Source organism: Montipora capricornis, chromosome 6, assembly GCF_036669925.1.
Source record: "Montipora capricornis isolate CH-2021 chromosome 6, ASM3666992v2, whole genome shotgun sequence".
NCBI classification, from domain to species: Eukaryota; Metazoa; Cnidaria; class Anthozoa; order Scleractinia; family Acroporidae; genus Montipora; species Montipora capricornis.
The window spans coordinates 45,753,116-45,778,115 of NC_090888.1; the positions used below are offsets into that span (position 1 = coordinate 45,753,116).

Sequence of the window (25,000 nt, forward strand, 5' to 3'; positions counted from 1 at the left end):
GAAGACTATTAAATTATACCAGGAAAGCCACCTAAAAACCTTGCCATCACAACAGAGTGTATAATGCCTGGGCTAATCAAAGCAAGAGGTGGTCACTCTAATTGACTTGTCTTTTACAAGGGTTTGAGTGAAAATCAAGGCAGAGTAGCCAGCAGTGAGACGCAAATTTCTGACAAACGGACAGCGGTATACCACCTGTGACTCAGGCTTCCAACGAAACCCCTGAAAGCAAGAAAGTAGTCAACTCCACTTAATTCATTCAACTTGCTCTACAAGATTAAGAATGATGGTTTAAATTACTTTTATTACTCGTGGGTGTACTGAATTTGGCGGCACATAGCAGTAGAGTTTCTGGTCAATTTGTCTGTCAGGTAGTCTCCTATAAGTTTTAATAGGTTTGACCTAAATCTTGAAAATTCTACCAATTTTGAAACAGTGGTCTAGAGCATGACTCAACCAAAGCATACGTAGTACATGTACCCTCATAAAAAAATAATAAACCTAGTTTTAATACCTTTTCTTGCAATTGAGTCTGAGAAACTCTCAACTGTTGTTCAGCTTGAGTTAATCTTGTCATCATGCTGCCAAGAAGATCATGATCTGAAGGCACTATTATTTAAAAACCATTAAAGATTTAAGAACCCTATGTTGAACATCTTGAATTCTCATTTCCTGAAATCATACATACAATGTACAATGTATTTTACTGTGGCTAAACACACATTATAGCCCAAAAGACTTTAAAAGAACCTGAAAATAAATCCAAATTTAATATAATAACATTAAGAATACAGTTGTATGTCTTTGAGTCTCTGGGGATAAAACAAGACTTTTTGGTACCTGCAGGTGCACATGCTTTCCAGCACATTCACTATTTAAAATTAATTTCGCTTTGTGTCCCTTGGTTGTGTTCCTGAGAAAACATTCGAACATAAACTTTGGATTTTTCATCTGTTGCATCACAGGAAGGAGATAAAACAGAAAAGCAGCAGACAACATGGACAACATTAGTTCAACACGAAAGTGAAAAATGAAGACTTAATTGTACAAGATGAAGGGTAAACTTGAAGAAATTTATACCAGATAAGTACATGGGGCAGTGGTATTTTCTTGCACCCATGTTCAGAACAATAATTTGAGAACACACAGAGAGGCCTTTACTGAAAAAACGCTGCACCTTTAAGCAGAAAAGTTCGGTAAATTTTTCTTAAGCCTTGGGTGATTTCTATCATGATCAAAGACTGAATTTAAAACAATAATAAAAAATGACTTAGAATCATGATCAATATAAAGGAATAAAATAACCTCAAAATCTCTCACAAGCAATAATTGAAAAACTGTTCAAGCCCAAACTAGGTGAATTGTATCTTTAAGTTAACAACCTGACAATAAAATCTCAGGTCCAGAGTGAACTCCACATTCCTACCGTATAAACTACATGTTCTTACCATTTGTTAAGCTTGAAGACTTTGGTAATTTGAGAGGTCCATCCCTATTCAGCATAGAGTTTGATGGATCACCTGGAGAAAAAAAACCTGTTTAAATTGCAGCCATAGATTCACACACGTTTGTGGGTCTAATAGTCATTCAACATTATTTTAAATAATTTAAAAGGACACCTTTCAAGTGTAATTACATGTAGGTCAAAAACCAAGGTCTAATCATCACCAAAATTAAACATGCAGTTTTGTGATAATAATCATGACAGATGTTAAATTCTAACTTTTAGAAATTTTGGTACTAGCACATTTTCAGTTTCTCCAATTACTGTGCAGTAGTTCAAAGTCTGGTGTTCCATTCAGTTAGTATCAAATTAGTGAAAGTCAGATGTTGACAAGGGATCGCATCTTATTATTTATAAAACTGATGGTGAATTTGTCTTAAATGGAAGGGCCATACAGGGTCAGCCGTCATAACTAAAATTAATGGTGGGAAGATAATTTCAGCTGGCTATTGCAATGGGAATAGCTGGCTATTATGATTATAATTGAAACACTGAAATTCAAAAACTAAAAAAAAAAAAAGCTACATAAATTTGTAGTATACATAACCCTTTCAGTCTTGAGAGTATAAAGTGAATGTACAATAGATTTTACTCTATAATATAATTCTGTCTTATTCATTTATATATTCACTTATTTTAATAATATTGTAATAATTACATGTATGCAACTTCTCTTCAGTCTGTCTATTGTGTAATCACCTTATCCCAATGTGTATTGTTAGGTTTTATTTTATCTTAATATCATATCATCTGTAGTAAGTTTAGTGCCATGTATGCCATTACTCTGTACGCCCCGATTAGCCTTGCTATATGGGTGCAGACTGTTCATTGTAAAATTTAACGGTAATTTTTTAAAATAAACTTGAAATTGAAAATTTGAACTCTGTCTAACACCAGACGATTTTTACTCATCAATGAGGGTCACTTTGAACAGTGATGAATTGGTTAATTTGTGTAGCAACCATCTCCAAACTATAATAATTTGTATTACCTGTATTATCAGAAACCCATAAGGGTTGAAACGTGTAACGGCCCCTTTTGTGCTGGGAAACAAGCTTCTGAATATTCAATTTGCTAAGTACCATATTTGGAACAACAAGAGCGAGGGGTACCAAATATGGTACTTAGCACTGAAACATTCAACCAATCAGTTGGCACTGAATATTCGGAAGCTGTGAACGCGCGTTACACGTTTCAACCCTTATGCGTTTCTGGTATTGTTCAATCAAGCCACTCAACAAAGGATATGATGGATCAAGAGTTTTTTCTCAGGATTAACCCACGGACTTCTGGGGCTTCCCCATTGATGAGTAAAATCGTCTGGCGTTACACAGAGTAAAAATTAACACTAAGTCTGGCTAGATTAGGCTGGTTTAGGCATCAAAGGGTTAATTAATATTGTTGACTCTTGACTGCACTACTTGATTTTAAAGTTGTACCTGGTCCATGATTTGGATTTCTAAAGGGAACTTGCAATTGTCTGAAAGAGTAAGGGAAAGTGAATGCTAACAAAATTAATTTGCATCAAGAGTTATGAGTTCTTGTAGCTATAGCTCAATGGGTAGAGCATCTGACAGGTGTTATGGGGGGTCATAGGACTGCCAAGGACTCTGATCTTTTCTGGTGTCCTCTCAACAGTTGCCAAGCAACTACTTTAATAACCTTCCCACAGGCGCATTACATTGTTAACATCGCTAGTGGCATTGTGAAATTTGAGGAGTATGACATTATAGAGCTTTAAGTGAAGCTAATCCTTGCAGGTATGATCACAATTTTAGCAATTGAGTAGAGAACCCTGAAAAATCAAGGACTTCAATCGGGTTTGAACCTGAAACTTCACAATGCCGGTGCGACGCTCTACTACCAACAGGCCTCAAAAAAGGTGGATAACGCTATCCACTGGATAAATCACTATCCAGCAGATAAAGCATAGCAAAATCAATTGAGTTACCCAGTGGATAGTGTTATCCACACTTCGAACAACTGGGGCCTGAACTATACATAGAGGATATTACATGTCCGCGCGGGGATACCAATTTTATCTTCGAGTGCTGCAAGTATCTCTCACGAGTGAGAGATACTCTTAACACGAGAAGATAAAATTTGTATCCCCAAGTGGCCATGTAATGTTCTGTTTATTATATAGATATTGATGAAATGTCTAGATTTAAAGCAAATTGTTTTATTCAGTTTCGAAATGATGAAAAAGTGGTCACCAACCACTACAACACGCATGAAACAAGATATGAAAGTTATCAAAAACAAATCATGATTGCTATGTCACAACAGTTATTCAGCGGTGTTACCATTTCACATGCGCACGCATGCCATGTGCTTTTTCAGCAGTGTTTTGAGAGATCGCCATGTTTAATAAAACTATTTGACTGTTGCGTTAGAGAACGAGTCCATTGTCTGTCGTGAGACACAACAGATTGGCGACGAGGATTTTACACAGTGAGAAGAAACTAGTGAACATCATACGATAATGATGTCAATTGGAAAGATCGAAGCTTTCGACCAAACTACGGACAATTGGGATGCGTACGTAGAGCGAGTGGAACAGTACTTCATCGCTAACGAAATCAAGAAAGAAAAACACGCAGCGGTGATACTTAGCCTTATGGGGAACAAAACATAAATATTATTACGCAGTTTGTGTGCTCCAGAAAAACCATCTTCCTTGACCTTCGACGCTATTGTTGCTACCCTACAACAACATCTGTGCCCCAAACCACTACTTATCGCAGAGAGGTTCCGTTTTCACAAACGCCATCAACTCGAAGGTGAAACCGTAAGTGCCTACCTAGCTGAATTAAAGACACTCTCCCTTCACTGTGAATTCGGTACTAATTTAGATGACTCGCTGAGGGATAGATTGGTGTGCGGACTAAACAACGCACTTATCCAGAAGCGACTACTTTCCGAGCGTGATTTGACATTAGCCAAGGCGACACAAATTGCCTTATCGATGGAAGCAGCGGCAAGGGAAGAATGAGTCAGAAGTACACAAACTGAACAAGGAAAAAGGGAAAGTGGAGAATGCGAGAGATGAGGTATGGTCTAAACGACGTTGTTACCGATGTGGATCCAATTTACATTCGTCAGAAGAGTGCCATTTTAAGAATGCGAACTGCCGTAAGTGCGGGAAAGTAGGGCACATCCAACGTTCAGGAAGGAATCAGCAGACCACCGATCGGGAAAAACCGAAGAAAGTGAACCAAAAAATACACTCTTTGGGGGTGGACAAAGAGCTGGATGATGACAGCTTAATAGGATCTTTAGAAGTCAATAACGTCAGACAGACAATCGATAATGTTATCTGGGTGGAACCAAAGGTGAATGGACAGAACCTAAAGATGGAGCTAGATACAGGTTGAGCGATATCCACACTACCTTTTCAGAAATACAAGGAATTGTTCCTAAAAACACCCCTCGTAAAGACAGAAGCCATTCTGAAGACATACTCAGGAGAAAGGCTTACACCCGAGGGCAAACTTGATGTTCGCGTGGAACACAACAACCAAGTCAAGGACTTGACATTATATGTCGTAAACACGCACGGTCCCGCTCTGTTTGGGAGAGATTGGCTGCATCAAATCCAACTTGACTGGAAGCTCATCTGTTCCATTGCACACATACAGCCGACACAGGAAACTCAGAAAAGATTAGAGAGGCTCCTTGAAGATTACAGTGAGGTATTCCAAGATGGAGTTGGCACGCTCAAGTCGACGAAAGCAAAACTCACCTTAAAGGAAGGTAACCAACCTAAGTTTTGCAAAGCAAGACCCGTACCCTATGCCATTAAACCAAAGGTAGAAGTAGAGCTGAAGCGTCTGGAAAGAGAAGGTATAATACATAAAGTCAAATTCAGCGACTGGGCGACCCCTGTTGTACCAGTAGTCAAACCAAATGGTACCGTACGAATCTGTGGCGACTACAAGAACACAGTAAACCCTCAGCTACGGGTGGAAGAATACCCACTCCCCCGCATTGATGATATTTTCGCAAAGCTTGCGGGAGGACAGTCATTTACTAAAATTGATCTTAAACAGGCCTATCACTAGATGGAGTTAGATGAAAACTCACAAGAGTATTTGACGATCAACACTCATCAAGGGTTATACCGATATAACCGCCTTGTATTCGGAATAACCTCAGCCCCAGCCATTTGGCAAAGATCAATAGATCAAGTCTTAGACGGAGTGGGAGGTACAAGTTGCATTCTGGACGACATCATCATTACAGGTAAGAACGACCAAGAACACCTTGACCACCTGGAAGAAGTTCTAAAGAGGTTGCAAGAACATGGTCTACGAGCAAACCGGGAAAAGTGCGAGTTCTTCCAAAAGAAAGTAACCTACTGTGGCCATGAAGTAGACAAGGATGGATTACACAAAACACAAGAGAAAGTTGATGCAGTTATCAATGCCCCAAGGCCAGAGAATGTACAACAAGTTCGTTCATTTTTGGGACTAGTCAACTACTACCACAAGTTCCTGCCCAACCTAGCCACCACCTTAAACCCCCTGAATCAGCTCTTAGAACAAGGTAAACAATGGAAGTGGACCACAAACTGTGAGGAAGCTTTCATAAAAGTGAAGGAGCTCATCGCGTCAGACATGGTCCTCACCCACTATGATCCCGGACGACCCTTAAGACTAGCCTGTGACGCATCACCAGTTGGCATTGGAGCTGTCTTGTCACACATTATGGATGACGGCTCCGAGAGACCCATCGCGTTTGCATCTCGCACCCTCAGTAAGACAGAGAAGAACTATTCTCAGATTGATAAGGAAGCATTGGCACTAGTGTGGGGAGTTAAGAAGTTCCACCTATACCTCTTTGGTCGCCATTTCACACTTGTAACGCACCATGAACCTCTGACTTCGATTTTCCATCCAAAGAAAGGGATACCAGCAATGACAGTTGCTCGCCTACAGCGTTATGCGCTTTTCCTTGCAGGGTTTAACTACAGCATTGAATACAAGAACACCACCCAGCACGGAAATGCTGACGGGCTATCACGCCTACCTGTAACAAGGGACAATGAACGATGGACAGTGGACCCCGTGGAGGTTTTCCAAATGTCTCAGATAGACATACTTCCAATCAGTGTGGATATGATCCGCCAGGCAACCCAAAGGGATCCTGTTTTATCACGTGTGTTAGAACATACAAAGCAAGGGTGGCCAACAAGGTACGAGGATGAGCTGGAACCATATTACAGAAGAAAAGATGAACTTACTGTCCAAGACAGCTGCCTGATGTGGGGAACACGCGTGATAATCCCGTCAAAGCACCAGATTCAAGTATTGAATGAACTCCATAGTGGTCACCTTGGTGTTGTCAAGATGAAAGCCTTGGCCAGAAGCTACGTGTGGTGGCCGGGGATGGATAAAGCAATTGAACAGATGACAAAAGAATGCACCGGCTGCCAACTCACCCAGAAAAACCCGGAAACCGCACCATTGCACTCGTGGGAATGGCCAGCTCGTCCCTGGCAACGGATACACGTTGATGTCGCTGGACCATTCTTAGGGGAAATGTTCCTCGTTGTTGTTGATGCGCACTCAAAATGGCCAGAGGTGGTAAAAATGAGTTCGACAACGGCCACGAAAACAGTTGAAGAATTGAGAAAGCTTTTTACTACCCACGGCTTACCAGAACAATTAGTCAGCGACAATGGGCCCCAATTCGTAGCCGAAGAATTTAAATCCTTCATGAGAAACAATGACATCAAACACATACGGTCAACGCCATACCACCCCGCTACGAATGGTTTGGCCGAGCGGTTCGTACAAACGTTCAAACAAGCTCTGCGGGCAGCAGCAACCGAAAGGAATCCACTCTCCTGGAAACTGGCGAACTTCTTACTAGCCTATAGAACAACACCACATGCAACAACGGGGGAGACGCCAGCCATGCTACTCATGGGAAGGAATATTCGGACAAGACTTGATGCACTAAAGCCCAACATACGGAAGAGAGTAGAGGATAAGCAGGAAGACCTGGAGTTGAGTCTAAGCAATAGACACAGACGCAAGCTGGATGTAGGTCAAGAAGTTGTTGCCCGAGACTATCGTGGCGGAAACAAGTGGATGCCTGGGGTCATAACAGCTCAGAGGGGACCCTTAACATATGAAGTTAGAATTGCACCCAACACAGTTTGGCGGAGACACATTGATCAACTCAGGGGATCTGCCCTGCCCCTAAGATCTGACCAAGGGGGCGAACAACAACAACAGAGCCCAGCTGTGTTCACAGCTCTCCCACAAACAGCAAGCAATATTGGAAGAGAAGTTCCGCAGTTCCCGACACCTGACAACATCGAGGGTTCAAGTACAGAGGAACATATCAGCGCCACCCCTGTCAGTACCGCAAGGGACCAGGCGACTGTTGCCCTTAGCAGCACGGGGACACCGGCTAGACGTTATCCTGCTCGGTTACGGAAACCACCTGAAAGACTGAACTTATAACTGACTTTGCTTGTTTGTTGAAACTGCTCGTATGTAATTGGGGGGGAGGGATGCTATGTCACAACAGTTATTCAGCGGTGTTACCATTTCACATGCGCACGCATGCCATGTGCTTTTTCAGCAGTGTTTTGAGAGATCGCCATGTTTAATAAAACTATTTGACTGTTGCGTTAGAGAACGAGTCCATTGTCTGTCGTGAGACACAACAATGATAATGTCAAATTTTGCGATAAAAATGTTAATGTAGTAGAGAAGAATTATAATGAAGCACAAAAGTATCTTACAACGGAAAGAAAGCTCGCGTTTTATTGGCTAATCGTGTTGGTTACCATGACAACACCTATATCCTCACACGTGAAAGATAAAAATGATATGTTCACTGCACGCGGTGAAGATATGACTTTTTAGTAAAAGGAGAAATCCTGGTATTTCGTAAATGTCTATATAATAAAGTATAATTATACAATATATGAAGCCACTGATGTTGGGAGCTGGTCATTTCTGAGTTTAAACATTCCCGCGATGAATGGATCACCGAAAAAAATGATATATGATATTAATCACATATTGAACTGCAGATATGAAATCAAATCAAGCTACAGTGTATGATTCTTGAAGTTATGATCGCATTAATGAGATACATGTACTGTAAGAAATATCGAAGTTTTTAGTTTACAAGTCGTTACCTAGGATCGAGTGGATTTCGTTTTCCTTTTTTCAGGCTAGAAATGGGGGAGCTCATTTTCCTTACGGTTCAAACACCATTTCAATACATTACGTTGAATTCCAAATTCGCTTCAGCATTATTTTTAAGAAGATTTCTTCGGCAGGTGAAGGGAAAAAATTCCAAAATGTCCGCCAACAAACTAACTAGCAACCAGTCCCTGTCGGTTATCTTCAGTCATGTTTTCATGTGTCGTGATTTCACTTTCACCGGTCCAAGAAGACAGGTTAAACTGGTCCAAATGTGCTGTAATTTAAGATAAAAAGACTTTTGAAACCTTAAATATGTCATCCAAAAGAGATGGAAGTGCTAGCAGCATACTTCTCACCCCGTTACTGGGATTAAAGTCGAGGAAGAGTGACAAGGACACAGCTTCCAATTCAACTTCATCCCATTGTCCTTTACCCTCGGTGTCCTTTCTTCCCTCGAGATCGAGTAAAAGTCTGATGTTATTAGAAAAGGAGAGCGTCGAAAAGGCAAGATTTCCGCACAGGTCCCTTCTTCAATTTTGAGCCACTTAATTTAATTTAAGCTCTTTACAACCAAGGGTTGGTCTTGACGCACCAAATGCGTTGGTCATTTCGTTTACGTTCATTCTTTCTTTTATGCAGTATTTTTCGATTCGTGCGAAGAGCTATTATATTGATTAATCTCGCAGGACCACAGATTGATCTTTCTTGAACAAATTTTACTTTCTCAAAAGGTCGCGAAGAGCTCTCATATATTAATTTGTTTACGGATTATATCTGCGATGTCCATGTAAACGGCTCGCGTGACAATATGAATTTCACGCGTGCAGCCCAGAATAATTTTTCGATGATCATACAGGTACTTTTAATACGATGATGGTTTTTGTCAAACAAGGAAATTAACCTTAAAGTGCCAGTGAAATGTTTATAAAGTTTCCTCATTTGAACTATTGAAAATGATGAAGAATGTGTATGGTTTGTTTTTTTGTGTTTTTCACTCACGTGCCGTTACACAACAGCCATGTTTGTCAATGAGTACAAAAGAACGGAACAAGATGTGAAGATGTGACGTTTACGGTCAAATAAACACTTGGAATCACTTGTCCGAACACAACAGTATTTACTAAACAGACATGACGACTACATTGTACAAAATACAAAAGTCCTAGCTCCTAGACTGCGTGGGTCATTTACATAAATGATTGACAAGTCTCAAAACACTACAGAAGTCTCTTATGCAGTACTTATTCGTCTTTAAAATCTTGTGTTCTTGACCCTATGCCTTCAACTTTGATCAGCCGATGTCATGTTCTATTACGTGTTCTTACAAGATTGATAAATATGTCCTTAAAGTCCGGTCAATTTCCTGTAATGCCTGGAAGGAGGCCCTAGTCTTACCGTTACTTCAAAAACCTGGCCTCGACATACTCTTCAAGAATTTTCGTCCTGTTAGTAACTTACCATTTTGTTTCGAAGCTGACAGAGTCAGCCGTCTATAACCAAATTCATAGCCACATTTGCAGGAACAATCTTTATCCTTCCAATCAGTCATCTTATAGGAAGAATTACAGCACAGAAACAGTGTTGCTGATTGTTGACGGGGACAAATATTTTTACTTCCTTCTCTTGTTTGGAAGCCCCCTCTCCCCTTAGCCTGTGTACAGACCGCCCCTTCCCTCAAAAAAAAATCGGAGAGGAACGGTCTGTGATTTACCGTTGATAATCGTGTTCCATACCACGTGATTTTTCCTGGAATGTGTGCTAAATGATTTGATTGGTTATTACCCATCGATCATTACATCATTGAAACAACGAGTTTTGATTGGCGTTTATTTTTATTTCTCCACATCAACACCGTGAGAACCACTGTGAGAGATTTTACAATGAGTTCGTTCGTGTGTACTTTGAGCACGGTACAAAATACGAATAAAAATCTTTTTGATTGTCAAAGAGGTTTTTCTTTTAAAGTACGAGCGGAATTGTTATCTATGGAGTGTAAAGTGGAAATCGATTCGACGTACATTTGTAGGAATTGTCAGCGCAAAAGAAACGAAAGCGCTCTTCACGAGGTGAATATAGCACTATTCAAAAGATTGCCCACTCGAAAACGTCTCCCCCAATTCCTTACCAGTCAATGTAATCCCAACCAGCCTAGCCATTCTCAAGTACAATCTACAAAGCGTGATGCCATGGAAGATTTGAGAATGTACACACCGAGGAAAATAACAGCTCATCGGCAACGACCTGTGCTGTTTTGAAGATCAGAGCCGTACCTGGTTGGAAGACTTGCAAATACATCCTCTCCTTTAAAGAGTGCTTCTATGCTATAAAGCCAAGGTATCTTAAAACTATCGGAGACGCTCTTCGATGCACGTTTGAAATTTAGCTCCAAACGAAATATGAGCCACGCAAATTTTGGTCAGCGTAGATTACTAAATAATGTATGCAAAATTATTTCGGAACACGATTACTAACGGTAAATCAGACCGTTCCTCTCCGATTTTTTTTTTGAGGGGAGGGGCGGTCTGTACACAGGCTACTCTCCCCTCAAACTACATTGTCTTATGTGGGGAAGGGGGAGGGGATAAATTTTGTCACAGTGGTAGTACGTCACTGCTTTTGGCCATGTTTGAACATGCATCAGTGCCTCCTGGGACCAGTGGATGCTTGATAATCCCATGTTACAAAAACAAAATCAGAGGAGGGGCACCAAGTAAATAAGGTGTCATGATTATAATACAGTAGAAAATGGAAACACCCAATAAAAGTTATTTTTCTTTTATTGAAAATTGTTTAGAAAGAAAGTACAACAGAAAAGCAGATCATACGTTATACAATGTACCGGGGTACATTTAGCAGACCATGGTAAAATGTATTCCATCTGCTGTCTTGCATAAGCTTGACAACATACAATACATTGTACTCTGAGGTTATTAACTAGATTCTTTGATTTTAAAGACATTGAAGCCAAGGGGGAAGATGATGCCACCCCCCTTCACTATGCCGCCAGGTTTCGTCCTGTCCCAAGAGCTTTTGGAGGCTCTACACGGCCAACACCTCAAGTCACACCCAGTCCCAGTTCGGAGAACTTGAACGATGTTGGTTTGTTTCTAAAAAAGGATCAAGAAAAGAAAAAAGATGGAGGTTGTGGTGGAAACTTTGGGAAGGGATCAAAGAGTCGTTTACTTGGTACTGCTTTAGGAAATAAATTATTCAACAAAGACTTTTTAAGCCTTGAAAAGAAAAACTTGTCTTTGCCCAAAGATCAATCTATTCTTGGAGAGACTATGATTTTGTATTTGCTGTCACAGAAAGCAAATGTAAATGCCCACGACAGTTATGGTTCCACTCCACTGCATTATGCAGTTGCAAAAGGAAATCCAGATGCTGTCGATGAACTGTTAACTCACCCTGGGATTGATATTGAGGTAAGATATCCACCAGGCCCTGATTGAAGGTTGGGTACCTTTATCTAATGGAATAACCACTATCCACAGTATATAGTTTACCGGTACTCCATGTTAAACATTGACCAAGGTTTTCGTAGACTCCTTACTTAGATGCACCATTTCCGTAGTACATGTAGTTTGCATATTCAAGGTCACACAAGGATTAAATAACACTGACATCTTTTCGCAGATTGAAACTGTTGGATAGTGACCAATATGTGGCATAAAAACAGTTATCCAGCCTTTGAATTACTGGAACGGACTAATGAAATTAGTATACACAATTCTGGGAAGTAAATTAATTTAGGAAACATAACCCAAACAAATCATAACATTATTGCAATTTTCTGATGCAATACAACTTTTCTAAAAAAATTGACATCTGAGAGGACAATTCTACACATGTACTTATGTAGTAGGATATTAAATATTAATAATAATTATTATGTAGTAGTTTCATTTAATATGTAAATTTGAGCCAGGTTCAGCGAAGGTTTTGTTATTGATAGATAACTCCTTTGTTTCTTTTCAATTGGAATACAGGCAAAAGATAAAACTCAGATGACACCTTTACATGTGGCATCAAGTCAAGGTTCTCTGTCAGTTGCAAAATGTCTCATTAATGCTGGAGCAAATCTGAGAAGTTTGGATGAAGAACAAATGACGCCTTTGCATTTTGCTTGCATGGAAGGAAATCTTGAAGTTGCCAAATTACTCTTTGAAACAGGTAAAGTTTAAGCTGCGGCCAGTGTTGACACTGACAATTACAGGATGATGGACAGATCAAACTTGCCATTCTGAAGGTTGGCAATGCACAACTTGAAATAATTATTTCCTACCAATATCAGTAGTTTGTTTTGATTTTTAATTGCTTAGAACTTCATCTCATTTTGTTTTTTCAGAGTTAGTGCATGTTAAAATAGTTACCACTTTTTCATTTTTCCCTATTATTAAACCTAATAGAATCAAGAGCCTCGTGCCACTACAAGTTGAAGGAGTATTTGTTTAAAACTGAAACAACTTGTGACTTTCCTCCCTGCCTTTCTTCCAAATGAATGTACATGTAGCGACATGCACATGTACAAAGTGGACAGTATGCCACGTTTAAAATAATTATTGTTCTGTTTGTTTATATTAAGGTGAAGAACAAGGCGGCTGGTCCACTGTGTCCAAGATGGTAACAGATCAAGATCGTGAAGAGCAGACCCCTCTCCACCTTGCAGTCGAAGATGGTGACATTAACCTGGCCAAGCTTTGTCTGGACAAAGGAGCAAACGTCAATGCACACAAGGTGAATATGAGTACTCCCTTGCACCTTGCAGCAACTGGAGGAGATTTGGAAATTGTCAAGATGTTGATCGAACACGATGCAAACATAGAAGCTAAGAATGCGTTACAGGAGACCCCACTCCACAGGGTAGCTCAGTTTAATAGAGTGGACATAGTGGACTTCCTTCTGAGTCAGTAAGTGATGATGATGATGATGAGCACAATGACAATCATTATGATAGTGTTGGTGGCAGTTTATGGTGGCATTACTTGTAATTAAGATGATGAGAGTGACATTGTGTAGGGGTTTCAAGAAGTACCAACATCCAATGAAAAGTGGCGGTTATTTCACTCAGAGAGGTCGGCTAATTTTTCCCTCAGTTGATTAGAAGTAATTAAAAATAATATAGATTCCTTCGAACGTAAGGTTAAAATTCATTTTGACACTGACAGCAGTTGGTTACTCTACTCAAACCAGTCGACAACTTCAAATTTGATTGAAAACCCTGATTTAATGTCCGTTGGACATAATTATTACATAATTCACTCTCGGTTCTGATTAGCGCTAAGGTCAATCGTTGAGGTCAAGATGGTTGGATATTGGCCAAATTCTTTTTTGCATGTTTATGGACCGAGACAAAGTCGTGGTCCATAAACATGCGAAAAAAGAACGAGGCCAATATCCAGCCATCTTGACCGAACAAGCTTGGGCAATAAAAGGATTTATTATGTGTGTATGGGATAAAACACCAAAAATTATCTTTGATCTTGTGGGACCAAGCGAGAAATCCGGAGCCGGCATTTACAGCTCCATCTTGTTCGCTCGGGTAGCTTGTCACAGTGCGGGATTTGGTTCATCTTGCCTGCTCATGGGGCTAGTCAAAATTATCATAGACTCTAATACAGAACATTACATGACAATACCTATTAAATATACATAATAAGGAAAGGAAAGGAACGTTTAATAACATTTAAGTGTCTAACCTTATAGTGCTGGAGTACTAATTGGGGACACTGTAAACTGAAATCAACAAATTAATGCAGATCAAATCAAGTGAGTCACGCCATTTCACCCGAGTTGGGATCTATGGCTGCAAACCTCAACAAATGCCACAAATCTGTGGTTTTCAATGATCAAGTCAATGGCCCAACATAATGTTATGCAGTTAAAAGTTTTGCCCATGTGAATTTCTTTGTCTACATGTACACGTGTTTTATTCCTTCCAAATCTGCAACGCAAAGTAACCAAGCCTTACCAGGATTCAAAATTATGTAAACACACAACAGTAAAGTTTAATTCTCTTTTGCCTTACAACAGAACAGAGTTTGGCGTGAAAATTTAGCTACATGTACAATGCAATTGAAAACGTTTGAAGTCCCACTTTCTAGCCAACTTGGTTTAAACTTCATTGCCAATTGATGAGCTTGGCAAACAGCGCCTTAAAAGTTAGTGGTAAGGGACCTGTCGTGATCTCAGCACTTTAGGGTTGCATCCCTTGCAACCTGCGAGTTGGAACCAACCTAAAGCAGCCGGTAACCAGCCCCGCCACACTGAAACATGGTCCAGTGGACAAAACACTTACCTGACCAGATACTTACCTCCATGACGAAGTAGCCTCGGGATGGGAAGGGTGTGGCTCAGTGAATCTGCAATGATTCGCAAAAATGACCTGCAGAATTCACTAAAGATTGCATGCCCATGCACAAACAAGCCCAGCTGGATTCCGGGGCACCCCCTCCCCCCCCCCCCCGATATAAAGGCACGCCCATTTGGTGCGAAAAAGCTACATGCCACATTGGCTTGAGATTAACGTTGCCAAAATCCTGTTAAATCGCATTTAGAATTATGATATAGTATCCACCCATCTTTCTCTTTTGTTTTTGTGTGATAAATAATGCCTTGGCTTTTAAAGTGATTGCCTATTTTTTAAGTCCCTTTCTCTAATTTTCCCATGATTTTAGGAGTGCTTACATTGAATGTAAAGATAAAGACAAGGACACACCCTTATTAATTGCAGCAAGTAAAAATCATCTGGAGACAGTAGAGAGCCTTTTAGCTCATGGTGCGGATGTAGGGGCTAAAGATATTGATGATGCAACACCCATCTACCGTGCAGCATCTGAAGGTTGCATTGAAGCTCTTGAGGTCAGCAACTAAAGATTTAGTGTGTAAGGGAACTTTTTGTGAAAACTTGTTGTATCAGTGAAACTTGAAAATTTCATTCTAAAACACATGTTTTTTCCACGTTTGCATGATACTGGCACAAGGTTCTTCTCTGGTCATGAATTTCAAGTGAAATACATGTACGAAAAAGAGTTAAACGTTGGACCAGTTCCAGTTGGCGTTCACGCCCGTTATTTTCTGTCATTTTTATTGTTTCGATCTACATGCATGTACATGTAGTCCTGGGTTCAAGAAATTAAGAATATTAATTTAACACAACTCTCTTGCTAGTCCTTTGAATGGCCGATGTAGATCCTCGTAGGATCATTACTCTTCATCTCTGATGAAATGGTATTTGAAATGAATCAAATATGAACTGCAGATATGAAATCAAATGAAGCTATGATCTTCGCAGTTATGAATGCAATTTTTACAATTGCGTAGAGAAGCCTGAAAAATTCTGGACTTCAACGGGGTTTGAACCCGTGACCTCGCGATTCATAACTGCGAAGATCATAGCTTCATTTGATTTCATATCCGCAGTTCATATTTGATTCCTTTCAAATACCATTTCATCATTGATTCATTCCTCACGGGACCATTAGAACCCACAAATGACCAGCTCCCAGCGTCAGTGGCTTCATAGCTCAGTTGGTTAGAGCGTCGCACCGGAATCGCGAGGTCACGGGTTCAAACCCCGTTGAAGTCCAGAATTTTTCAGGCTTCTCTACGCAATTGTAAAAATTGCATTCATAACTGCGAAGATCATAGCTTCATTTGACTCTTCATCTCTGTTATTGATTCTGATGGCGTCTCTGCCTCTTCGCAGCCTGGTGAAGATGGTAGCTGTCGATGTCTGCTAGTCCTTTATAACATTTATATTACTAATAATATGCAGTGTAGATATATATAGATCTTCATGGTACGTGTTTTTATAATTAACAATACGGTATAAACATTTACTCAAGGCAGTGTGTATAAAAGTTCCTGTTGAGTTTAATTCCAAGTTCCTGTGGCTAAACATTTGACACGTCAGTGGGAAAAAAACTTGAGTGGAAGGTTCAGTTTTGTTACCTCGGTGTTGACCTTTAAGCTGCTGTGTAAATGATTCGATATTCTCCTGTTATAAAGAAGTTGGTCTATGATTTTAGCCGTGTGTATATCTAGTGATGGTTTTACTCGGAAAGTTCATAGAGTTTTCTCATGGGGCTAGAGTAGCTCCTGGCTCTTTTTTGTAGCGTGGGAATTTCAAGTTAAGGTCAGTATGCTTACACATTGATCAACATTCCCTAACTAAGGAATTTCTCTCTAATGTTACGTTAGTTTCTGTTGCAAGATCGCAAAGGGAAGACACTGGTAGAGGAATACGACAAGTACGAAAACACACCATTGCACGTGGCTGCAAAGAAAGGATACGTTCGAATTATTCAGGTTTGTTACTGTATGTGTAGTTGTGCGTTGGAGACGTTCCATCTTTACCTTTTGCAAGTGAACATTGAAGATTTCGTATCAAAATCAAGCCTGTTATTTAAACCTAGATTATTGCAGGTTCATGTGCAATGATAATTCTCATTATCATGCAATGCTTCATTTCAAATAGTCAAATATGTGGGGATCATGTATATATTATATAATTATGTTATCTATCCTCTGTGCATTTTTTAGCTTCTGCTTGACATTGGCTGTTGCATCGACTGTAAAAACGATGGATCATTAACGCCTCTCCACTTGGCTGCCAAATTTGGACGGAGAAGGTAATAATGCGCCCTTTATTATCATTTTTATAATGTTACCTCACGGTATGCACCTGTTGAATTCGGTAGCTCCATTTTTTTCGACTTAGGGACTTAAAGATCTACTATAGCGACGGTGAGGAAAACATCTCTTAAAAATGTGTTCTTTTGCACAATCTTAAGTCTTTCGGGGTTATTTCATCTCGTTCACTTCGTGCTATGTGGGCGAATCATCCTAAAACTGAATTTATACGCGCGGTTTCATAGTAAAAATATCGAATGAAAGATTTGCATTTGTACGCTCACGTTGTCGTGAAAACCTCAAATTTGGTGATTTTACGTTGTTGTTATGCAGAGCACAGCAGCACGTGCAGCACGCGCAGTACGATTCTTTTTCTTCTTTTAACCAATGTTAATAGGGAGCTTAAGCAACAGCAAAGGCGACGGCAACGAGAACGTCATCTCAAAATGTAAATTCGCGTAGTTTTAATCGGCAGGTTTCTTTTACAGGTCACAGGTCATTGCTTTAGTTATACAGAAAGCATCCTAAACATTCATAATAGCTAACCTTACGCCAAAAAAAATTTTCTTTAGGCCTAATTAGGCCTAAGGTTAGCTTTTATGAATGTTTAGGATGCTTTCTGTATTAGTAAAACAATGACCTGTGACCTGTGACCTGTAAAAGAAACCTGCCGAGTTTTAATCGCTACGTGACTATTTCAACCTTTTTAATATGACAAGGGTGTGGTACTTCCTCAAAAATAACACTCGTCGAAACGGCACTTAATTTAGGGGAGAAATTAAGATTTATCCTCAAGTGCTGACGTCCTTGATAAACCTCCAATTTGGCTATTTCACCTCGTTGTTTTGCTGGCGACGGCAAAGAAAGGGACAAAAGTGAAAAACGCACGTGCAGGGCGTGCAAAGCTATTGTTTTTGCGCACTAAGGGTCCGTTTACATGGAAAGAGGATGATCCTAGCGCTGGGATCATCCTAGCACTAGGATCATCCGAGCGCGGTATGTTTTCAGCTTTCAGTTTACATGTGAAGGGTTGTATTTGGCCCCAGTGCTAGGATCATTCTACCGCTAGGATAATCCTATCTGAGAGGATGAATGAGCCTGGCGCTAGGATGATCCTAGCTCCATGTAAACGGCCTCAAGAGGCCCAGTTTGCCCACCCGCCATCTTGAAACAGGAGATGGCCCTGGGGGCGAGTTGTGAGAAACAACATGGCGGGATATTCGCACTTATGGACTAAAAGCTCGAAAGGCCGACAATTTCGAATATCTCTTCCCAACGAAAAAGACTACATTATTGAAGATGTGCAACGTGCAGGGCCAATGTTGTTTTCAAAATACAGGGCCCAAAGTCGAGAGTCAGCGGGAAGCAGTGACTTTTCGAGTCTTTCTGCGAGCGGTGTGCAAACGGTCAACACTTGTATCCCTCACACTGACATTGGACATTTCGTAACAATTACAAGACGCAATATCCCATCTTAATATGACAAGCTTACCGCTGTAAAAAGAACGAAAACAGGCAGAATTGGAGCTTAAGTTCAACAAGAAATAGCGTTTCTAAGCTAAGCTAAGCTGATCTACTGTATTTAGGTCTAAAAACCCCGTTGAAGGCGGTTAACTTTCAATTGTTATGCTGGGTACTACTATTTCAATACTCTAAAAAAATCGACTTTTCAGGAGCTTGTCTCGTTAGTCTAGTGGATATCGGAAACTGCAAGGTGAAGCCATCGATCCGGGTTCAACTCTTTGCCTCGCCTATTGTGAATCTTCTCAGCTTGTTTAAAATGTTTGTTTCGTTGAAGTAGATTTGAAGTCTATAGTAGATTGTACGTCGTGTAAGTTGAATAAAAAGGGAAATGTCAGTTTGAGGGATAGAAATAAGTGATGATCTTTGTAAACAGGCCAGAATGTGTTGGATGATTATCAAGTTAGATGAGCTTAATGGTAACCAGCCTCGCCCAATAATGGGAAAAAGTGCTGGGGCGATCCTGCATGTAAGCCAAATGAAAAGTTGATCCCAGGAGCCGCGTTTTTCCATGTAAAGCAAATGAACCTTCTGGGATGATCCTAGCATTAGGATCATTTTCTTTCCATGTAAATGGGCCCCTGAATATGCAAATTTGTGACGTTCTTGTTGCCGTCGCCGTTGTCGATGCTTAAGCTCCCCATTATTGTTTCGTGGCGTTGTCGTAGCCGTAGCCGTTGTCGTTTCTTAAACTCCCTATTATTTGTTGGCAGGAACACATTCCACTTTCTACATGGGGGCTTGAACTGCAAGAACATTCCTTCATGTCATTCAAGTGCAGACTTTCTAGACACAAAAGAGACCTTAATAATTTAAGCAGAATCACACTTTATCAAACGAACAGTGTTCCGCAAAGTTCACTAGAAGTTTCGCTCAAAGCTTCTCAAGGTTTCTAGTGTACAGAAGGCGAACATTTTTTCCACCATAAAGAAATTCGAAACTGGCGTTTCGAGCGTTAGGGCTCCCTTCTGGTTTTTTTAGCGTTTTATATAATTTATTGAAAGATGGAGTTACGCTATTGGTAGGGATAAAGTAACATTGATTCCAATAATAAATTATTTGAAGGAAAAGCGTTCATTAATTGATCTCTTCAGCTTGTACGTTTTGTTTTTCCTTTCAGACCACGTGAAGTTCTCAAGGGAATTCTCCTTTTGGTTTTTCATAAGTTACTCGGACATAAGCACGCGCATAAGACGACATTTGAAATTTGAAATTTTATCTATTAGCAATCGTGCGTAGATTTGCTTGACCGTCTTCCTCGTTTCACTTCCTTCTTTGGCATATCGCCACTTTCCATGCTTTCCAAATTAACAACTGTGTTTGCTCATCTGCAAGCTTCTATTCAGTTTTGCGCCCAAATTGACACATACAACTTGGTTTCGCATTACAGCTTTACTCTGATTGGCTCTTCTTAAGTGGGCGGTATTCAAAATACCTAAGTTTTCCGCCAGCTACTCAGGCAATTTTCGCATATTTGTGTAGACGGGCAAATTCGATTCGAAAACGCTACTTGTGTGCGCTGATTTTTTTCGTATGCGGAGAAGAAAATCTTCGTTTTCAAGAGTATCCGGATACGTGTGAACGAGGCCTAAGTTCCCAAATTGCATTGCACACAGCGAAGTACGTCATCAGCTAGTAGTCGACTTTCAACCGAGTTTGCAAAAGGTCTGTGCGAATAATCAGAAAACGACTAATGTTTGAACCCCTTCAAATGATCCATAAGCCTTACTCATTCAATATTTCGAACAATGATAGGGGAAATCCAGAGTTTTTGAGAATTTCCCGAACTATTTGAAGTATAGTAATGATATTGCAAGTACCTTGCTTCTCTTGTGTTCAAAGGAATGTTATGAAAGAAGTGCTGTGTTCGCTCCCATTGCAGGACTGTGTGTGCTCTGCTAAAAAGGGACATGTCAATTATTAATGATGAAGATGATGCATCAAACACTCCGCTACATCTTGCAGCCTTATGCGGTAACGATAAGGTCGCCAAGGAGCTGTTGGACAGAGGTGCTGCTATTGATGCTAGGTCAGTTAAGATTAATGCTAGGTTCCTTTTTTTCCCAATAACATACAAAAAATTACCCATTCTTGTGTATTCCCTAAGGGTGAGCTGGAACGTTTGCTCCGGTGCTTAGCAGAGTTTCCTGGTGAATGTGAGGCTCTTCTACGGTGCCCGCTCTTTCCTCTCATTTCCTCGTCCCACAGGGTAGCATTAACTGATTGTCAAATTGTCAGATGTTGAATCGATTTTTACGTAATTTCTCTTATTCAAATGTCCGACCGTATATTCTATTCAATTGCTCAATTTCTAGAACGTTCCTGTACAGAAGAATCAGTAGGGGAAAACATTTGATGCCTGTTGTTGGCAACTCGGCCATAATTTCGGTAACACTTATTCATGTCCCATAGACTCAAGATGCAGCGGTGGTGTATAATGTGTAGCACAGCAAAAAACCTTGCAGAGGAATGACTACATCTTATGTGTTCATCTTCAGACCCCAAATTTGAATCGTCATTGTAATCTCTTCCTTTAAAATGCACAGGAATGCTAACCTTTGGACACCTTTGGATTGTGCGGCAGCTAAGGGCTGGGTTGAGGCAGCCACTGTCCTATTGGATGCTGACTGTCCTGTGGACCCTACTGATAAGGCTAAGGTGAGATAGAGAAGAGGTTGTTGAGTTTTTTTTGAAAGAATATGTTACACGTTCAAGTTAATCGTACTTTTCCGCATTGTCTGATGAGTTAGTGAAAAGGTGCTGAGGAAAACCTGCACTTCCAAGTAGGTATTTTGTTCCTTTGAGTTGTATTTTTTTAGTCCATTTTCAGTTCGTGTGGCGTACATCAAAACAATTATGCTTCTCATTGTCGATGAAAGTGGCTGGTATTTAATTTTTGGCCCATGTTTAGCATTCTTAATTTTCATGTTAGCCTGCGTAGCAAGTGCTAAGGGGAAGGAAAAAAGGGACGCATGGCGAGTTCTGACGGAAATCCCCAGTTCCCTTCCATTTCAGAATTTGCTCTGTTTCCGTTCCCTTTTCCTGCTTGCTACACAGGCTGGCTATCTTCATGTTGCTAGTTAGATAATTCTCAAATATGATATATCTTGTTTATTGCATGGGTTTGATATGACAGTTCGTAACCATATTTCTTGTTTTTTTGTTTTTTGTTTTTTTAAATCTCCGTCTTTTAGACCACACCACTTCATTTAGCTGCACGTGAAGGGCACGTGGAGATGGTGAAGTTACTTTTGTCCAGGAAGGCAAACATAACATTGACGGATAGTTCTGGGCGAAACTGCCTGGATATGGCCATTGAAAATAATCACAAGTAAGTCTTTGCCATAACGTAAAACGCCTTTATTCTTAATTTTCACTTACAGAAATAGCAGCTGGTTTTTTCAGTCTTTTTTTCAGATATGTCCTGAAATGCTCGTAACCCTAACCCTATCACTAAGCCGCGTCACGAAGTGTCCCCTTGCTCTCCTTCTCAACTTCAGCGTCACTCGCGTCTAGGAATCAATCAACCTTACGAAGTGTCCCCCAAACTCCAGTTTTCCAGTAAAGAGAAACAGCTGTGTTTACCCTCACCAACAAAGAGAGTGACTTTCGTATGACCTTGAAAAATAAACGTCAAAACAGAACTTATCGAACAATAAGCAAACGAGCGCAAATTTTCATTGGCTTAGCGAACGTGGATGCAAACAACGTCATCTCTCCGTGGAACTTTCTGGAAAGCTATCGGCATTTCGCTTTGACGCCGTTTGAAATGCAGTATTGTGATTGGGTAATCGATTTGTTTACTGCCCTTGTTAGGAGTTTCCTTGGCGGGAATAAGGAGAAGCTTTGTTTTAATCCTGAAACAAATTGCGAACGCTTTTTCAAGGTCATACGAAAGTCGCTCTAACGCTAACCCTTTCACTTACCTTATTGCTAGAAATAGGTAGCAAAATGCTTGCACTTAAAGGGACACTTCTTGTTGGACATGAAAATCGGGCGTGTACCCAGTTACCTGCAGCTCTGTACATAAGTCTTTTTTATTATTATTATAGTCGAAGCGAAAGCAATGTTCTCGTAAGAATACAGATTATTTAGGGTGCTGAGGGTTGGCGCAATTCTTAGAGCTATCGTCTTTCACCAATTTAGCCTGAGTGCAGTTCACTCAATGTTATATATGGGTTGAGTTTGTTGGTCGTCTAGTCTTCTGCCAGAGGTTTTTCTCTGGGTGTTCTTGTTTTCCTGTGAAACCCAAAACCAACGTTTGGTTTGATTTGGTTTGGTTTTGTCATTGGATGTGATATACAGTCTCCCCAATAGACTACTTCGACGATACGACGGCCATTTTGATTTCTATTGTTTAGAAAGATATTATGGAATGCTCAGGTGGCAAAATTAATATGTATTTGCCCCCTGGGCATCCCATAATAACTATTGAAACAATATAATTAACAATTATTCCATGAGCGCGCGTTGGATATGGGATGGTAAATAGCCAACGAGGCGCGTAGCGCCGAGTTGGCTATAACCAGTCTCATATCCAACAAGCGCTAATGGAATAATTGTTTTATTAAATTCCTTTAAACTCCAAAAGTTTAGAAAGTACGAAATGCGAGCGAAAAAAGCGAGCAAATCATCCGAGCGAAATCGAAAAAACTTGATGAGAACCGATGCGATGTCGTGTAACACCTTGTGGTCAGACAGACGCAGGCTCGTCACAAAAACATTTCTTACCTTTTCACGTACTTCTAATCGTCGGAATTTAACCCAGCTGTCCAGAAAAACTTTTTTTTTGCTTTCTTCAGAGAGAAATTTCGCTTTCCGGCGAAAAAACTTTTGGCTTGGCAACACTTAGATCAATCATTTACCATATAAGGTCAAACTAAGGTATATGAGCTGATAACCGAGATTGAGTGAACCAATCAGAGCACGAGAATTGCATTATCGGAGGTTGAGAATTTAATAATTCAAAATAGCCGCCGTATCGTCGAAGTAGTCTGTCAGTAGAGCTCTATGTTCTCGACTAAATAAGATGGAGGCTCAAGTGTATATATGAAGTGATTTTTTTGCTTTCGCTTTTATTCAAAACACAAAGAATAAAAATGTCTAAACACGTAAGTTTTAATTCGCAGAATTCTTTGCTTGCGATTTTCCCCCGCGAAAAATTCGAATTTCGCTCTTTTAAGTGTCTCCGATTTGCGTAATAAATCTCAGAGAGTACGGTAGGCTTGATGGAGGAGAAGCGAAAAAGACAGCCGGAGAAGACATTTTGCAGGTCCGGCAGCCGCAGTGGTGTAATTGTAACAACAAATCGGTCGTCCGGAAATAAGTAAAGAACATTCTCTTTGTCATTTCGCAATCTACAAACAAATTGAATGATCGCCCAAAAAGCGAAGAGAGCTTTATTTACACTTTAAATAAAGTTATTAGTATTAACGTTATCATCATCATCGTCATTGTTGTCGTCATTATACGCAGGACTCCTACTGATAGCAGTTTTTTATAACTGAAATGGTCATCCCGCATGAATATGTTTATTTTTTATTATTATTATTATTATGCAGTATGTAGTACGTAAGTATGCTTACAAATATAAGTAGGAAAAGGCACTATTGTGTAACAATCCCTACTGTTAAACCTATTTACAAACCAATTAGTAATAACTAACGAACCAACATTTGAGAAAGGAACAAGAGTTTATATTCCTTAATAACTCGTCGAAACCTTAAATGACCTTGCTATGTTTAGGGTGTACGATAAAACTGCCTTCTGCATATTAAACAAAACCTGGTTCCCTCTATCCAAACCTAAAAACTTCCTAACTTTCTCCGCCGTCTCCATAGAGTAGCCTCCTAGTACATCAACTATCACATTAAACTGTGTGATAGTGTGGCCGGGGAACTGTTGGCGCATCTCCCATCTCAACGGCGCATACTTGTCAGTTTTCTCCTGTTCCTTCTGTTCTCTGTTGGAAACCCAAGGGCAGCTCATCTCAATAAGGATCACCTTCTTCTCCTTTCTGTCCACAATTCTCGCATCAATTCTGTTAGCCCTGACTTCCGTATTTTCAGCAAATACTGGGACATCCCAGTACGCGCACGCTCGGTCATTCTTGTACTCGGGTTTAGGTGAGACTGGAGAGTGCCAAGGGGGGATACACTGGATAAGATCT

General features: G+C 40.2%; 3 protein-coding genes across 3 annotated transcripts in view; all 3 read left to right on the forward strand.

The window, feature by feature from the left end:
- LOC138052255 (BTB/POZ domain-containing protein 6-like) overlaps positions 1-25,000 on the forward strand; it is a 246,290-nt gene that overhangs the window by 184,920 nt on the left and 36,370 nt on the right. The gene's annotated exons all lie outside the window — the stretch shown is intronic.
- Positions 1-25,000, forward strand: part of LOC138053990 (polycystin-1-like protein 2) — a 293,920-nt gene that overhangs the window by 160,860 nt on the left and 108,060 nt on the right. The window lies entirely within an intron of this gene.
- LOC138051060 (transient receptor potential cation channel subfamily A member 1 homolog) overlaps positions 8,918-25,000 on the forward strand; it is a 32,701-nt gene continuing 16,618 nt past the window's right edge. The window contains exons 1-11 of the mRNA XM_068897228.1: positions 8,918-9,180; positions 11,471-11,519; positions 11,632-12,101; positions 12,666-12,849; positions 13,262-13,586; positions 15,354-15,537; positions 16,879-16,986; positions 17,221-17,309; positions 20,714-20,860; positions 21,378-21,489; positions 22,026-22,162. Of these exons, the coding sequence (XP_068753329.1) occupies positions 8,989-9,180; positions 11,471-11,519; positions 11,632-12,101; positions 12,666-12,849; positions 13,262-13,586; positions 15,354-15,537; positions 16,879-16,986; positions 17,221-17,309; positions 20,714-20,860; positions 21,378-21,489; positions 22,026-22,162 (1,997 nt within the window). The 5' untranslated portion in view covers positions 8,918-8,988. The remainder of the gene's footprint in view (positions 9,181-11,470; positions 11,520-11,631; positions 12,102-12,665; positions 12,850-13,261; positions 13,587-15,353; positions 15,538-16,878; positions 16,987-17,220; positions 17,310-20,713; positions 20,861-21,377; positions 21,490-22,025; positions 22,163-25,000) is intronic.